We start from the raw sequence: 18,866 nt of genomic DNA, 5'->3' as shown, positions 1-18,866 counted from the left end.
AAATATGTTCTTTAAAATTAGTATTACATTGAGTTGATTTACTGTTGATGTTGCATGTAAGGATGTGTGGTAAAACAATGGTATTTAAACTATTATAGTGTTATATTTAAAAAAATTTTTGCTCCCTAATTATAGAAAAAATGGTAATTTTTTGGATAATGAAAGTGCGCATCATGGAACCATTGTTATTTCAAACACCTTATGTTGAACCATATGATCAATGGCTAAGTGAAGTAGTGAAGTTGAAAGATTCTGGGTAAGTACAGTAATATCAATTTTGGTGAAAATCATGAGATTCAGAATTGTTTTTTTTATCAAGATACTAGTCTAAAGATCTGTATACTGATATAGTACACGGCTGGACAAATCCCACGTGCCAGGTCACTGTGGCGACTTAAAAACTGGTATTTTATACGCCTAAAATTTTTTTTGTGTAGTTACTAAATTGTAGGCTAAGAGCAGCACAAGATGTTTGAATTTTATATCAGCATATTTGCCGACATTAAAGTGGATCACTATACCGTGAAAAAGTCAAAAGAATCATTATTTTGGACCTTTTTCTTCAAGTAATAATTTTTTTAGTGCCTAAAAAATTGTTCTGATTGCCTAGATTTTTTCAATTTGTCCAACCCTGTGAAGTCACATGGTTAGCAAAATTGCTTCCTCAATCAAGTGCTTTCTCATTTTCATTCACTTGGAAGTCCCCAATTTTCGCTACCTTTTTATGATAAGTGTATTGCTCATATTGTCTAATGATTGCTTTATACTTATAGCTTAAACACCCACATTTGTAAGCAATTTAGAGTTCTTCACATGCTGTTCTGTACAAATTTTATCTATACAGTAGAACAATATATATTTGCTGGGATGGAAGAGCTATGCCAAAGTACCAAATCCCTGCCCATTTACGTCAATTCTGGTTTATGATACAGGTAGTTTTGAAATTGCAGGAAAGTTTTCTGATTCTGACAGCAAGCGCGTATCACGGTGTGATCGCCTTGCGATGAGCTGAATAATGTGGGAAAAATTGGTCTGACTTGTAAAATATGGGCGATCGAACAAACCTACACAAAATAGACTGCCCCTCCCAACCCATTGCCCAAATCTGCACCTGTGAGATAGTCAGTGCCAGTGGCAGAGTGAAAATTAGTACTTCCAAAAATCTCCTTGCAGTGTACTCACCATCTACTACTGGGTTCCCCTCCCTGATCATATAAACTGTAAGCTGGCTGTCTGAATCTAAAAATCTTCCTCCACTATGTTTGTACTCTCACACGATGGTTTCGGCTCTTGTAAACAATGTTGCCTCTATGTTTTTATTTTGTTTTTATTTTTTTATTTTTTTTGTCTGTTCGCAGTATAAAAAATAATGCAGTTTGTAAAGATTTGGCTCATTCATATGCATTCTATTTGGATGACGCAACGTTTTCTTCTAACATGGATCTGTTTGGTACGATGATTGGTAGGTGATGCGAAAATGTACTTATTTCGCATTATAACCCTTTCAAGGAGGGCTCCAAGGAAAAATTTGCCCCAGGATGAGAAGGCATGCTACAGTCCCAGATCTGGGGTTGCCAGACAGCTGAAAATATGACCCAAAAAAGTGCATGCAGGGATGGATTAACTAAATGTTCATGAATTATGTGAGAGTCTCAGCTTTCTCTCACAGTTGCTTGGGGGGGGGGGCTTGTGTGGCCTGAGCTGCTAGTTTCCAGTGCCGATGAGTATGTTTTTGTTTAAATGAACTTCAATTTTTTTTGGAAATTGAACAAAAATCAAAAATTAATTTTTTTATTTTACTGTATGTTGTGGGGGGGGGGGGTTGCTGTGTCAAAATTCTAGCTTTGGCTTTCAGCATGCATGGTCTGTTTTGAAAAAGGTCATAATTGGTTTTGTCATTTCAGTATTACATGCTTTAGCAGTGACAGATTCTTCAGAGAAATTGAAATGGAATTTGTGAAGGAAATTTATTTAAATTATCTGTTCTAACTATTTTTGGTAAAACTTCCAGCATTTTAAGAAAAAATCACAGCTTGCTGCTCCAAAATGGATAAGTGGCACTTGCATCCCTGTATTTATTAATTTAATTGAGGTTGCAGTAGTCATAAGAACCGAGATTTATTTCTTCTCAGGGTAAGCGTGACAAGTTCAAGTTGAAAATAGAATGAAACCATCCTTTGTAGCTAAAAAAGTCACTTTTATGTAAGGAGATGGAAATTTCATACATCTGGAACTTTTGAAAGGAGAAAATTAACATGGTGTAAAAAAAGTATTGTGGACCAGGGAAAAAAATTGCCTAATTTTTACTGAAGTAGTTTTATTTTAAAGTATGAATTCAAACATTGTGCAATATGCATTTGATCAAAAATTGCAAATGTTCATAAGGTTTATGAATAATATTCAATTGCTCACAGTATTTTAGATCTGTTTGAAGACAAATCCTTGAAATCAGAGATAAAAGAAATGGTGCAACTTTTTGACTCTGTTTCAACATCTGTTCTGTCAAAGCTGATGAAGGTAATCATCTCTGACATGTATTTCTCCTCTCTTTGTCTATGGAGATTTTTTTCCATTATTAAAATTAAAAGCAAGTTTTGATTTTCACTGAACTTGAAAAAATGACATTTTATTACAGATTGATAAAGTGTTAGCTTCAATTATTTTTACTTAAAAATATGTGAGTGAATTTTTATCTGATTTTTTTTTGTTCCTTGTGCTGGAGAAATTCATTAAGAAAGAGTGACTTTATTTGTGTGAAAGAAAAAAAAAATAATCTTCATTAATTAGTTGGTATAAGCAATATTGAACCAACTAATCTTCTAACCAATCTATAGTTGAATCATGAATGCAATTAATGTGAATTTTTTACTATGTGTGGATTCAGACATATTGTTTAAGTCATATGCAGTATAGAACCTCTATCTTGAGCCGATGAAATGGAAAAAATGTATATTTTAAAGTTTTTATACATACTTTCTCTTGAAGTCACAGCAAAGTTCAGAATTTCCCACAGTATCATTTTAGTAAGCATGAAAACATCATCAAGAAAGTGATAACTATCCTAAACCAATTAATCCCGATTTGGTGGATGAGTTCAATGATTTATTTTATGGAGGGGAAAAAAATATAGTTCCTGTCAGATGATCATGATTTTGAATAAAGCTCAAATGTTTCGCTGAGCATATACCTGAGTGAAGTAAATTCAGTATACATGTAGCAAAATACATTATTTTAGTACAGTCGGATCCAGTTATAATGAATACTGTTATAGTGTAAATCTCGTTGTAATGAAAACTTTTCTAATCCTTCAAATCAATTTACACAGCAACAACGTATTGCGCAATACCGGTATAACGAAATGAAAAAGATGTTATAATGAAGTCAAAAACAAGTGTCCAAAAAAAAACAGAGTCGATCTCCATCTACTCTTTCAACGTTTTTGAAAAAAATGGACGAAATTGAAAATTCAAGCAGTATTTATATGGATATCCTAGGAAAAAGATCTAACTTTCGAATTTACAAGATGTGGATGCAGCTGTCTTTACCTGGTTTAAGGACCTTTGTTTCTGAAATGTGCCAGTTACTGGTCCACTCATAGGAGAAAAGGTTTTGGAATTCGCATGTGCTTTTTGATGCGAAAACTTTCAAGCAACTGTCCAAAGAACAGTATATGGTGTGGTAGCAAAACAGATTTGTGGGGAAGAAAATTCAGTTGATATGAAAGATGTGAATGAACAGAAAGCTGGTGAAATAGCAAAAGCGATATAGTCATATGATCCTTCCGATGTATTCAACGCAAACAAAGCCGGAATCTATTTCCAACTGTTGTCTAACAAAACTTTTACATTTAAAAAAGACAAGTGCATTGGTGGCAAAAACTCCTAACGACCCTTGACTGCTTTGTTTTACTGCAACATGAACGAAACCGAAAAAAAGAAAAGTTATGGTGATTGGAAAATTTGTGAATCCATGCTGCCTGAAGAACGTGAAATCACTGCCTTGTAATTATAAATCAAGTCAAAGGTCTTTTAGTTAGGGGCTATTTAAGTTTTATGGGAAAATGAAGTGAAAAAATAAGAAAGATATCCTGCTTCTTATCTGCAATTGCACGCCACGCATTGACTCTTCAAAATTAGAGTGCATTCGCATCAAATACATGCCTCCTAACTGCACGTCTGTTTTGCAACCATTTGACAGATGCATAATCAAGGTGATGAAAGGAAAGTACCGTATGCAACTGCTGAGATGTATTCACCAGTTTGATAATAAAGAAATCATAATGAGACCTGACATTGAGCAAGCTATGGATATAATAGCTGGAGCCTGGAAGGATATCACTCAAAAAGTCTTTTGTAATGGGTAGAACAAAGCAAATTTAATCACAGCAGAATTCTGCAAAACACTGAATAAAGCTGGTGAAAGTGCATCCATTAATTCACAGCGTTTGTGGGAACATATTGCAAAAGAAACGTCCATTCCGAATGAACGCTAGCCAATTTCTTTTCTCTGACAATAATGTCTTCACTTCAGAACTGTTAACAGACAACGATATCATTCGTATGATACAAGAAAACAATGAACAATCACTTGTGAACAGCATTAATGAAGGAAAGCTTTCAAAAAATACTACACCACAACGGACAAAATGCCCGACGAGTAGAATATGCTTTAGTACCTACAGCATCTGGAGGACGCTAGACGATTTATTTTCTCTGACAATAATGTCTTCACTTTGGAACCGTTAACGAACAATGATATAATTCGTATGATACAAGAAAACAATGAACAATCACTTGCAGACAGCAGTGATGAAGAAGAGCTTTCAAAAAATACAAAAACAACGCCACAACAGGCAAAGTGCCTGACAAGTTGAGTATGCTTTGGTACCTACAGCATCTGAAGCCTTAGCTAGTTTGGAACTCTAAAATGATATTTATCAGATCAAGACATCCTTCCACACCATTTATTTGAGCATGTGCATACTTTAAGAGGAATTTGTTGTTTCTTCAGCTTCCGTAATACTTGTGCATAAAAAATTGAAAAAATTACGGGTTGTTTGTCTCTAAAATGTTAATTAAGTAAAACTTATGTAAAAAACTTCAATGCCTAATTGATTTGAGTTACTTTGTGTTATTTTTTAATTTCACAACTTCATTTTTTTGTTATTATCTAGAACGTAAATAAGTTTTTTTCCCCTTGGAATCAAATTATGCTACCACAAATTTTTTTTGTGCATGTTAAAAATCAAACTCCTTCACAACGAAATTGCGTTATAACGAAGTGGTTTCTTCTGTCTCTTGGAGTTCTTTATAACGGGATTCGACTTTATTTCTCAACTTAAATTTTTATTCCACCCTCATTTCTTTTTCTGTGAAAACTGTTTCTCAAACTTCCCTTTAGACGCAAATAAGATATTGGTGTTGCCATGCACTAACTTTGCTTTGATCGGATGGGGTTAGACGTGAATTATTTTGTTTCAGATGAACATAGCCGTGTTAGAAAAGCAGTGGAAAATTATAAACTTTTGTTTTTTCACAGGCTTCATATAATGTCTTGCTCAGGCACTAGGCTACGTACATTTTATGGGTATAGCTGAGCGATGAATGTCCCAAGAGTTCATGAATTGACATTATGGCTCACACAAAGTGGGGTAGATAGAAGCAGACAGTGCTCTGGAGCACATGTTGTTTTGATTTAATTTGATTTTTTGCACCATAAATGCACTGCAAACAACCATGGATATTTATTAAACATACATATTTAGTATTGGATTAAATTGACCAGAGTGGCCCTCGAGGGGGATATGTGACAAATACGGCCACACAGGGCCCTGTGCTTGAAGGAGCCTCACATACATGGTAATATTTAAAAAAGTTAATTTTTTTCTTTTACAAAAATAGAACAAGATAAACATGTATAAACAATAGAAATAATGATTATTCCAAATAAAAATACAACAAATCAACGAGAATTTTCAACCTGAGCCCCACAGAGCATTTTCTCCATCGGTTCCGCATGTGATAATGGTAGTCTTAGAAATGTGGCCTAGTCCTTAGGGTCTACTAATATTTTATTTTGGGCTTGAAATCAATTTAATTTTTATTATAATGCAGTTATTTTAAACAATAATTAAAACAATAGACAGATTAAGTGAAACCAATTTTTCAGCTTGTTTTTGAACCCTTAATGCATTAGTTTTTAGTTATTTTTTCTTTCTTCCAAAAATTATGTCTTTTTCAGTGCCTATTTTAAGCATTTTTAATGCCTTTTTCATGTGTCATAAAATTTGATCAAAATATTTTTAAATACAGTTACTCATCTAAAATTTTATATCTAAAAAAGATAATTTAAGACATCTAATTGGTTTCATCAGACAAATAAAAATAGATTATGAATTTTTATTCAAAATTTTAATCAGATGGATCAAGTTGATTTAATTCAACTAAAATTTTTAACTGTAATTAACAATTGATCAATTAATCAGATCAGCTCTACCCTATATATGTATAAATGTGTCTTAGGCACCAATAAATACAGTGTACATATATTCATTTTATTGGAAGAAAATTGTAGCTGAGAATTTGTCTTTTTCCTTTTTTTCCATTAGTTCTGTTGTGTATGTTCTGGTGTATACGATGAACATGCCATGTTTTATATGTTATCTGCTGATTATGTAAAAAATGGCATATCGATAAGAAATCTGTCTCTGACTGAAGTGATTCAACATTTTAGCTCTAAAGAGGTTTACAAAGATGTATGGTAAGTTTATGACAATCATTATATTTATCAATAGGTAGCTATATTTTTATATTGCAGTCAAATACTGTATCATCCTGGTAGCAGAATATTTTTTCCAAGTCAGAAAAACAGCTCTTTGTTACATAGTATTATATCTACTGTAGTGAAGTGTGTTCAAATACACTGCCAGAAAAAATAAAGTTGCACGCTCACACTTTATTGTCTTTAAAAAAAATTAAATATTTATTGTGACAAAATGATTTTATATATCAATGAGAGCTGGAAATAAAGGGAAGTGGCAAAATCAAGTTTGCCCCCCCCCCCCTTTTTCCCTGACAAAATCTGTACTTACGCCCTGATATCAGTATTCATGTTTGGCATAATTACATCATTGTTTCATCAAGATCTTTGTAGATCCAGAAAAACTTCTCTCTAATAAACTCCATAGGCTCTCAGTTTGATTTAGGGGCAGACTTGGTTGATGACCAAGGCCATAACTAGGATTTATGCTTTCTAAGCCAAAATGATTTTGTCGCCCCCTACAACTTTAAAATTTAGTAATTCTATAAGTGTTCTCTATTCCCACCTAAAACCGTTGCCCCCTAAATCTTGCCGCCTGTGGATGATGCTTAAAGCGTCTTAATGATAACTAGCTTCTGTCCTTTCAGCGAATTTTTCACCGTTTGGGACAAATACTGTACATTCTGATGAAAAGCTGAAAACTTTTGTTCAGAAATTCATACCTATTTTGGAAGAGTGTCAGCTCATTTATGAGTCAGTTTTTGAGATGAAATATTCAATGTTAGTTATATTGACTAGCATTTTTTTTTTCAAACCAAGCACAACTCAGGTCTATCGCCATATGCAATTTACTAACTAGTGAGTTGTGCCGGAAGTGTAAATGTGTGTGTACATAATAGTCTGAGTGCGTATCTAGTGTTGTGTATGGTTTTTCAGTGCTGCCATCTATATCTGAGAAGTGAAGTGAGTGATGTGTAGTGACTGAATATTTGTACTGTTTGTAGGACTGTTGCTCTCTGTGGCGAGAATTGACAAGCATTATACGACTACATAACTACATATTCCTCTGTAGATTTCCTAACAAATTGGTGCATGCAGGAACATGTTTGAGTGTATATATGTATGGCCCTAACATATTCATTTTGTCAAATCTTGTATTTATCTGAGTATCTTGTACTTGTTTGTGTTCTACTGGTGCTGCCATCTGTCTACTATATTCTGGAGTGAAGGTGGTGAATACTTTAATTTTTGTTATGTAGTATCATATTGATGGTCTGCCTGATCTCTTCCGAGAGATTTTTCAAATGAATGACTGCCTCACATTCCTCCTTGAAGTTGAAAAACCACAGAAAACTAATTTCTGCCTACTACCACTGCGCCACCAACAGGGTTTCAACTTACCTGATAGATTTTGAGGGGGGTGCATCCCTGTCCTAATTTTTTAATTTTTTCAGTGGGAGCCTTGCCTAAATTAATTGGACACAATTGATATTAATTCACATGCAAAGTAATCTGAGACCTTTCGTGGACACAAAGAAGCCTGTGGGCAGTGCTGTCTTAACGCATGGGGCCCATCCGGACACGGCTTGGAAGCCTCAAGAGAAAAGGGGCCTCTCAAAAATAGAACCTGTTGAAATTTTCGACAATTGGCCAGGGGGTCTCAGAAAAATTACTTTGCCTGAGGGCCCATGATGCTTTAAAGAAAGCCCTGCCTGTGGATAGTGCTAGATGAGCCTGCCTATTTGGGTGAGTAAAGCTCTGAGTACGTGAAAGATGTTCTTAAAAAATTGTATCAATCCACATAATTAGGCAGACAATCAGTTTAAGGCCCCGCTAATGGTAGCTATCTCTCATATCTGGCCCATAGACTGAAAAAGTTTTATACCCCCTGGGCTTCTTGACCTGTGTGATTTACTAGAAATTTAGTGAAGCCGTCTCACATTAAAAATGGGAAAGTGGGGGAAGGGATTTTGAAGGTTTTGTTATTTTTTATTATTTTTACAACTCAGAAATACTTAGGGATACAATAAATTTTTTCAATAACTACCAATTTTTTGGGGATTGCCTTATAACAGCGATACCTCAACTAACAAATATAATTTGTTCCAGAACCATGTTTGTTAGCTGAAACAGTATTTCCGATATCTTTCTATGGAAAATTATTTAATTAGTTCCAAGTACTGCCCAAAATTTAAAAATAAGTTTTTTTTAACACAAAGGAGCACTATAAAAAAGACAACTGATAGAAGGCTAACATGAACAGCTTCAAAATTTTATAAATTACAATTTACAGAAAGATGAATGTACTGAAAATATTTTTATATAATATTAAATAATGTGCTCGACCAACATTAGCTTTAGTCTACTTAGAGATGTAAAGTGAGCAAATTCTCCGGTGAACAAGAATGTTCTGAGAATATTCTATGGATGTAAAAATTGGAGAATAATCGAGAATATTCATTTTTCTTTTAAATAATTTAAATTTTTTTATATAATTTTGTTTATATCGTGAAATATAAATCAGTTTTCATTACCTGAAACATTTACAACAAAACAATTTTTGTTCACATTTCTTTAAAAGTTGTGCAATTCAGCCCTGTTGGTTTAAATTTCTTGCTTTCAAACATTAATATTGTGGTCTACAAACTAGAGATGTAAAATTCTCGAGAATAATCTTTCGGAGAATATTCTCTATTAGGACTACTATTATAAATAACTTGAGAATATTCTTATAAGTTTTCGATGAGAATATTCTCCTGTTATTTATAATGTAGCTACATATAATATTCTTGAGAATATTCTCTGGAATGTCTACTTTCATAAATTACTGGGGAATATTCTTATCGAAAATAATAAAAATTATTCTGAAGTTACTAAAATAATAGTCCTCCCAGAGAATATTCTCGAATATTGTCCTCGATGAGAATATTCTTCAGTTACGGAAATCTTTCCAGAGTGTATTGTCAAGAATAGATGTAATAACATGTTTTATAATAAATCTCGATAAATAACTTGAGAATAATTATTATTTTCAATAAGAATATATTCTCTAGTAATTTATAATAGTAGTCCTTTGAGAGAATATTCTCTGTCCCCGTCTCTCTTCCCGTCAAGAAGATGGAATATTAAAGTTTGTAGACCACAATATGTAAGTTTGAAAGCAAGAAAATTAAATCTTCTAAAAAGAAAATTAACTGTTATTATTCAATAAATTGTTTTTTAAGTGGTGAGATATAATTTCACATCAATCACAAAAATTTCAGAACTCGATGAACAATTTTATTGATTGCTTAATTACTAGTCTTATTTCAGTATGCATTTAGCTTTTTTTGTGTTTGTCTTTCATTTATATATTTTTTCCTTTAATATTAGGCAAGTTTTCAGAAATTATGACCAGAAGATAATATGTGCTGCGATCGTTATTTCATACTGTAAGTCTCAATACATCAACCAAATCTTCTACCGTTTTCATAATCAAACAGGGTGTAAAACAAATAATTAACAAAGTATCTTGCTTGAATAAAAATTTCCTCACTGGCTTATTAATTGCTGTAAAAATTTATAGGTTTCTTTATTGATATCAGTCACAGTCATGAATTGGAAAAAATCCAGTTTGAAAAAGAGATAAATGAAATGCAGGATAAAATGGTAAGTTCCCAAATTTTTTACAAATACACAAATCAATATTTTTGTTTTATTGCAATTTTATCATCAATTTAAAAGTGTATTATTGTAATTTTGGGGATTTCCGAAATTACAATACTTCTAAGGTTCATGGCTTTTTTTTGTACAAACTGATTTCCGTAAAAAAAAAATTATCCCAAAGTACCAGTGTTTCACACGGAAGCTTATGGAAATAACTCTTATTTTTCCATCTTTTTTTCTTTTAAACACGAGTGTTAATCCAAAATCATATATATGGGAAGTATCATCTTTCCTTCCCTTAGAAAAAGAAACAAACAGGTTCATAGATATACGTCGCAAGCTAATTCATACATTTTGCTGTTTTTTCTTTTTCTCAGTCAGTTCAAAATTTTAGTTCTGGTTTATCAATCTATGGCTTTAATGAAGTATCCTGTTGAAAGTCATTGTGTTAATTGTTATGTTAATAAATTTTTATATCTCTGAGTATGACGTAAGTCTTTAGAAGAAATGCACGCAATCTTATATTCAGTGAAAAGAAGAAAAAAATTAATTTTTTTTAACAGGCTTTTGATATGATGTTACATATACTAAAATTTTTCTTCGTAATCTTCATGTATATTTTCCTAAAGTACTGTTTACATTATATCTAGCCTGAAAGCAATCTAAGAGCCATGGCAAAACATATATATGAAACAGGTCGGTATGGAGAAGCCATCGATGTTTACACTCATGCTTTAAAAGAAAGGTAGTGTTTGTTTTTTTTCCAGTTTTTCTGTATCTATTTTTTCTATGCTGTAAACATCATTATACAGGGTGCTTATGCATTGTCAAGATTTCATTGTGCACCATAATTTTTGAAATAAATAACACCACGAAGAAAAAAAGATAGCCTAATCGTAAATTACAACTGAAAAAGTTTCACTGACCATATAATTGAAGTTAAAATAATTTCCACATTGATACCTTTTCATGACATATAACATTGAGATGAAATTCAATTCTCTTCCAAGTATTTTCCAGTATTTTTAATATAACAGAATAACACACAATCCTGCATTTCATTTCATCATGGACCATATAGGGCCATTCAAATAGTTCTTACAAAAAACTCTGCTGTTGATACTAAACTTGTGGGTAGTACTGTCTTGTGAAAGTGCAATGTTTTTATCCTTTGGAGGAAATAAGAGGGAGAGCAGATTTCTAGGCTGCCGGCTATGCAATAGTTCCACAGGAGACTTATCACAACTAGGTTTCGGTGTTGGCCTGTATGTTATCAGAAGCTTTTGGAGTGCTTCTGACTTGTGGTCTCCTCCCCACACAGCTTTTTTCTTAGCTTCTTTGTATGTCCTAACGAAATGTTCTGCTTCGCCATTAGAGGCAGGATGAAATGGAGCAATAGTAAGATGCTCATTACCATTGAATTTGCAAAAGTCCTCAACAACTTAAGTAATAAATTGTTTGCCATTGTCTGATACGAGTGATTGGCAATCTTTCAATAATGAATAGCTTTAGAGCTTCAATAGTAGCTTCTGAAGTAGATTTCATCTCGATCACATAAGGAAATTTTGAATATGCATCAACAATGATAAGCCGTATAGAATTTTGGAAGGGACCCGCAAATTCTATATGAATTCTGTTCCAAGGATCATCTGGTTTTGGCCAATCTTGGAACATCACTTTCAAACAAGCTTTCTCACGTTGGCATTGGTTTGCAGCGTTTTCAATCTGCTGCTCAATACGTGGGAACCAGTAATAGCTTCGAACCAATGGCCATTGTGAAGAGTCTTGAGAACTGAACTTTGCAAAGTCTTTGCAAAGTTCAAGATACCTCGGTTGACAGAGTGAATTTTTTCTTAGAAAGTATGATTTATACATCCTCACATTGTTCTTAGGCGAGTCTTTGGGCCAACCATTCTAAATATGATGGAGAAAGTTTTTCAGAGTTTTTGTCCCTAGCAGTTGCTGCTTGTATTGTAATCAACTGTATAATGAGAGATGTATTATTACTCACCTGTACATCAATACTGTGGCATGCATTCTTTGATTTTTCAAATTCTACATCTGAACCAATTGGAAGTCTTGAAAGAGCATCAGCATTTCCATGCTGCATTGTTGGTCTGTATTTGATATTGTACATGTATCCCATGAGGATAATTGCCCAATGTTGAAGTCTCTGAGCAGTCATCACGGGAAGTTGCTTTTTGGGATGGAATATGGGTACCAGAGGTTTTGGATCCATGAGGAGTTTGAATTTTATGCCATACAAATACTGATGAAATTTCTTCACACCATAAATGATGGATAAAGCTTCTTTTTCAATCTGACTAGGCTTTTTGTGTATCAGTCAGTCTTGGAAGCAAAGGCAATCAATTTTTCTGAACCATCAAAATATCTGTAAGAAATCACAGCACCTATTCCATAAGATGATGCATCAGCGGCAATTCTGAGTTGTAATGCACTAGTCTGGTAGCTTTAACAATATGTTCATTCAATTTCTGGAACGCTTCATCTTGTTCTTGCTTCCACTCAAATTTGACATTTTTTTCTTCGCAGTTTGTTCAAAGGACCTGCGAGCTGAGAAAAACTAGGTTTGAACTTGTTGTAGTAGTTGATTTTTCCAATGAGTGAATGCAGTTCCTGGATAATTTTAAGTTTGGGTGTCTTTCACCGGTGCAATATTAGAATCTGATGGTCAAACCCCATCTGCGTTGATTATGCACCCCAAGTACTCAACTTCGGACTGGAATAATTTGCATTTTGGCTTGCTACAGGAAAGACCATTTCTTTCTACATGATGGAAGAGTTCATCAAGGGCTTTGCAGTGCTCCTCATCATTAAGAGCTGTGACAATGTCATCTAAGTGATTAACACAACCAGGAATACCAGCTATGAGCTGTTCAAGGAAGCACTGGCATATGGCTGGTGCACTAGCCACTCCAAAAGGAAATCTTTGGCACTCGAACAATCCATAGGGTGTGTTAACAACTAACAGTCTCTTTGAATCCTCATCCAACTCAAGTTAAAAATAAGCATCGGAAAGATCTATCTTGGAAAATCTTTGCCCATTTTTGAGTTCCTGGGATAATTCTTCGGGTCTTGGAATAGGGTACTGATTAACATCAATTTGAGAGTTACCTACAACTTTGTAGTCACCACAAATGCAAATAGAACCATTCGGTTTATTTACAACAACTATAGGAGCTGCCCATTGACTTGTAGTACATGGCTTCCAGATGCCTGCAGAACTGATTTCAATTTCTGCTTTGACAGCAATCTCCTGAGAAAATGGAATAGGACATGTTTTGCAGAACTTCGAGCATTTGGCTTCAGAGAACACTAGCCTTGTAAGAATTACACTTCCCAAGCTCATCTCAAAATACATTTTCATGCCTCTGGAAAATTTGTGCAGCCAATTTTTTATGAAGAGTAATTGTTGCCAAAGTAATCACTCGCTAAGCAGTCATCAATGTGAAAATCAAATGCTTTGAACCAGTCTAGTCCAAAAATTTTACATCCTTCCGCAGTATCTGTAAGAAGACAGGGAAGGTCTATGGTTTTACCCTTATATTTTACTGTGACCAGAATTTTTCCTTGTATCGGAACTTCAACACAGCCATATCCTTTCAGCTTTGTAGTTGATGGACTGCAAATTTGTGACCCAAGAGCTTTCTGTCCACTGGTCCCAACTGAGGAATATGAAGCACCAGTACCTACTTGAAAAAGTATCTTTTGGTTATTAACCATCAGTGAAGTGAGTAATTTGTTATCTTGTACAGTCCACAATCCAGCATTCAGTTTCTGTAATCTGAAAAGAGGTATTAGCACGCTGATGTTTCTGATTTGGAGAATTTTTCTTTGGATTAGATTTTTTTCTTGAATAGCAAATGGAAGAAGTATAGCCTACTTTCGTGCAAAAATTACAAGTGGCCTCGCAAAATTTGCACTCTGACCTTAGATGTCTGCCGCCAAAGCCGTACCAGGTACATCACCAGATTTTTTTGAAGACTGAATTTTGCTTCTCTTGGAATTTTTCAACCGTGACTTTGAGTATGAATTTTTCATTTGCAGAACTTTGCACAGCGGAGAATTATTGAAAGTTGATAGACAATTAGAATTCACTTTCAGAGTCTGCGCGGTGTAGCTTCAAAAGCTTTCACAATTTTGAGGACATCTTCAAGGCCAGGGTTCGTATGCTGGAGAGCCGCAGAGCAAACTTGCTCATGAGGAGTATGAAGAACTATGGCATCACGAATTAGAGAGTCCATGAAAGATTTTGAACATTCATCTTGACTACATATGAATCTAGTCCCTGGCAATTCTTCGTAAGTCAGTGACCCATTCCACGTACGTCTGGTCCGATTGCATATGATATCGGAGAAATTCACATCTAGCAGCGAGCACATGGGTTTTAGATTCAAAATTAGAAGTAAGTTTCTGTACAATATCCGCATACAAACAAGTTGTGTCATCGGCTTACGCGAATAGTTTTTGAAGTAATTCAAAAGTTTCAACTCTGGCCCATGACAAGAAATATGCATGTTTCTGCTTGTCTTCTGTAATGCCGTGGGCTTTGAAATGTTGATTCAGGCAGCACAGGTACATGCTCCACTGGTCGTGGATCCTATCGAAATGACTAAATGCAGAGACGCTTACCTTCGGTGATCCGGCTCGTCATCCAAGAACTTGCTCCAGCAGTGCCTGTGGGTTTTGCTGCTGAGTTTCCAACAAATTTTCCATCCATTTGCTTCTGTTTAAGTAGAACCTGATGAGTATCTGCAGCACTAGGATTAGTTTCATCATTGTTCAGAAAAGAATATTGACATTCAAACTTTACGCGTCGCCATATATGTTGTATTTTTACGAACCGGTGGAGCCTTAGGCTTAATTATATTGATCAGGCATATTGTAGAAAAATAACATGCTTTAATGTGACAAAAATTATTATATAAAATGAATTAAATGTAGTCATCGTCAGAGCGGCAAAACATTATGGCCCGGGAAGTCAAAATATAAGCATTCACAAGCGGACGGCATTGACCACGGTTTTTAGTTCTAGTTTTCATGATGTACTATTCATTACTTTACTATTCTGTATTTTTTTTTTTTTCATGTTTTTTATTTGGTTGAAATTTATGGAGCAATGAAACACGCACCCAATAATTTATAAACACTCAGCACATTAAGCCATATATGTCTATTTCAGTGCTTTCAACTACTACTATTATGGGAACCGGGCACAAGCTCTAATAAAAGTGGGACAGTATGAACTGGCTGCAATGGATTGTAGAGCTGCCATCTTATTAAATCCACATTGGGCTAAGGTGATGTTTCTTTAATTATGTTTTTCCTTGCTACTAAAGTCATTATTTTTAAACTTTGTTATCATTATATCATAATGTTGACAGAGCACATGATTTTATGCTTTATCCCCATATACCATCTTTTTTGTTTGGGAAATCATTCTTTTCTCCTTCTGACTCATTTAACAATCTTGTTGGTCCCAAATACTTTGTTTTAATGCTCAGGAGAGCAAGCCAAGTTTTTGTTATCCATTGTGAAACTGAATGAAAATTTGGCTCTTCTCACTTATTTGAAAATATTTCTATTACTTTTTTAATTTTGAATCATAGTATTCGCTTTAATTTTTTTGTGAAAAAAAATTAAATAAAATATATGCCTCTTATCTACTCATTACAGTTCCACCTTTGTAAAGCAGAATTCTCTCCGTAGTTTTTCTATAGCCTCCGGTAGATTAGATTACACAAAAAAGAAAATATATATGTTCCAAAGTGATTCAGTAATTGGTTTTCATGTTAATTTTTAATATCTGAAATATATATGTGTGTGTATGTATGTGTGTGTGTATATATATATGTGTATATATAATTTTTTTTTTTTTTTTTTTGGTGGAAATTCTCATGTTTATCATTTCAATTATAATTTATTCTTGATTATTTGATTAAATTACTTTTCGTTTTGTTTCTTTCTTATAATTTTTCCTGAATAATCCTTGTGTAGTTATTTGTGTGTTTTTTCATTCATACTTAGAAAAGATTTGTGTAGTTCAAAAGTTTCCTTAATTTTTTTTTTTTTTTTTTTTTTTTTGCCAATACAGGCATATTATAGACTTGCAACAGCATTTGAAGGCCAAAAATCTATTGAGCGTGCACGCAATGTTTTAATTTTTGGAATAAGCTATTGTGATGACGCTGATAAACAGAGTTTGGTGGAATTTTATAACAAGCTCACTGCCCAATGTAAGTTTTTCAGTCCTTTTGTGTGGTACGTATGGATAAGTGTCACAGTAAGAAAAAATATTAAATTACTTGTGGGGGGGCTTTTTCGCATACTAAAAATTCAGTATTCCCTCCTCCCTCTTTTTTCCCCTTTTATACTGTGGTAGTTGAAATACAAGATTCCGTTTTTCAATTTTATCTTAAAACTTACTTCATATCATAAAAAAACTTGTATTTCATAGCAAACCGACTCATTAAAATGATATGTCTTTTGATTTATTTCAAAGCCCCACAATATCAATACGTATATAATAATCAATTAGTGTGATGTATTCTATGCTAAATGAAAATAGTTTTTTGCATAAAACACAAATGCAATACAAAAATCGCTGTTGCCTTGTTCAAGATGCTCAAGCTTTTGCATGTGGGAATGAGTTTTTCCTTAAGAGATTTCAACCATTTACGTCAAATATGTACTTTCCAAGTTAATGAATGTTTTGATTTACTTCTTATTGGATTGCTTACAATTAGAGACACTATTAACTCTATAATGCCCAGATCGGTCGAGTAGGTTAATGCCCATAACCGCCTCAAGTCTGCCCAGCTAGGGGGTATGGGTATGTTTTGGTGGGCTTTTGTCACCAACGGGGAAGAAGATGAAAGCTCTTGTCAGAGGCGGGAACGGAAAAGACAACTGCAACGCCCTATGGGATTTTAAAAGCTGATGTACTAGAATGTTCCTTGAGAATTGACTAAGGGTACTCAATGCATTTTACGAAGAGATAATACTGTGAAAAAAGGGATGTTTTCAGTATATAGACAAATTATCTCCCGAAAATCCATTGAAATGAAAGGGTAAACGTCAATGCAAAAGGTGGCATGAATAGAAACTCATGGAGAAAGGGTGGGGAGAGGGAAAGTGGCCGAAATTTGGACGAGTCTACTTCGAACACAAAAAACTTGGTATTTTCACGACCCTCCCAGGTTTTCTAGCTGGGTGTTAAAGAGTTAACTCACTTTATTCTTGAAACAAAAAAATTTACATTCAACTTCAAATCAATATAATAACGGTCAAGGATATTTCCAAGTTCTTTCCCTTTTTTTATTTTTTCTAATAAAATTTTAACTATGTATATTGTACGTATACGAGTCATGAGTGCTGATGCATATTATAATCACATTGTTTGGTGAAATGTATCTCCTGCTTTTCCTTTTCCATGTGTTAGTGAGTTGTCTGTTCTATCAAAAACTAAATATATTTAAATAAAGTGTAAAAAAAACTTTTTTTCATTGCTACACAACCTTTATTTTAAGCGTTCTTATGGTTTCTCCCCAAACAAGGGAGGGGGGCCCCCATTCATGTCTGCTTTGAAAATTTTGTCTTGCTGTCTAAATTTGTTATTTATGTATTCAAAACTTCAGATGAGTGGATAGAAATTTTAGTTTGATCTAATTTTTTTTTTAAATATATCAAAAAAATTTAATATTTCTCCATTTATATGATTTAGATAAACAAATGAAATTAAAATCTAAGGAGCCTTCTAGAAATGGAGATTCTAATGATCATTTGAAAGATTTTCCAGAGGATATGTGAGTACGCATTTTCCTTTTTTTCTTACACCTTGAAATTGCAATATTTGTGATTAGGTGGTTATTTGTGTGGAAAAAAAAATTGTTTTTTTTTTCTTTTGCGAAGGGTGAATTCAGTTCATTTAAACATTAAATGTCAAACTCGTTCAATTCAGATTTCAAGAGGAAAGCAAACAAAAATTTCCAATTCATCAGTATAGGATAAGTTTACATTCACAAAAAATCAAACTAAGAAATTATAGAAATGTATTAAATTCTATCGATTTACTATACCAGTTTCCTCATTGTTGCAACCAGTGTTTACATAAATCATAAAGGATCACGGAAACTGGTATTTCATTTTTAATTTTTTATTTTCCATTTGTTATTTTCCTTTTGGATATTCTTAAACATTATACAAAATCTCCAAGATCATTTAAAAAATGAAAGATGTGATTTTCGAGCTTCAACAGCCTCAGTTTTTCTAATGTATCCATAGTTTCTACAAGTTTTGAAATAAATTCCATATTTCCTCTTTCAAAGTGAGTGAAGCTTGAAAAGAAACAGTTTTCGATTAATGAAAAACTTAAGATCATTTCTGAAGTTTATGCTGGTGTAAATAAAAACAATGTGGCATTAAAATACAGCAAAGTCTAT

The 18,866-nt window shown here is 33.7% G+C and overlaps 1 protein-coding gene across 1 annotated transcript in view; it reads left to right on the top strand.

The window, feature by feature from the left end:
* Positions 1-18,866, top strand: part of LOC149076084 (uncharacterized) — a 97,931-nt gene that overhangs the window by 5,405 nt on the left and 73,660 nt on the right. Inside the window, exons 4-12 of the mRNA XM_089243614.1 lie at positions 136-256; positions 2,415-2,517; positions 6,608-6,759; positions 10,132-10,190; positions 10,325-10,407; positions 11,055-11,149; positions 15,608-15,725; positions 16,520-16,661; positions 18,149-18,230. Coding sequence (XP_089099740.1) covers positions 136-256; positions 2,415-2,517; positions 6,608-6,759; positions 10,132-10,190; positions 10,325-10,407; positions 11,055-11,149; positions 15,608-15,725; positions 16,520-16,661; positions 18,149-18,230 — 955 coding nt within the window. The remainder of the gene's footprint in view (positions 1-135; positions 257-2,414; positions 2,518-6,607; positions 6,760-10,131; positions 10,191-10,324; positions 10,408-11,054; positions 11,150-15,607; positions 15,726-16,519; positions 16,662-18,148; positions 18,231-18,866) is intronic.

Source organism: Pholcus phalangioides, unplaced genomic scaffold, assembly GCF_987345545.1.
Source record: "Pholcus phalangioides strain wild (caught in Gottingen) unplaced genomic scaffold, Ppha-v1.0 ptg000015l_1, whole genome shotgun sequence".
NCBI lineage: Eukaryota > Metazoa > Arthropoda > Arachnida > Araneae > Pholcidae > Pholcus > Pholcus phalangioides.
The sequence above is the reverse complement of the archived record's forward strand: the minus strand, read 5'-3'. Positions and strand labels throughout refer to the sequence as shown.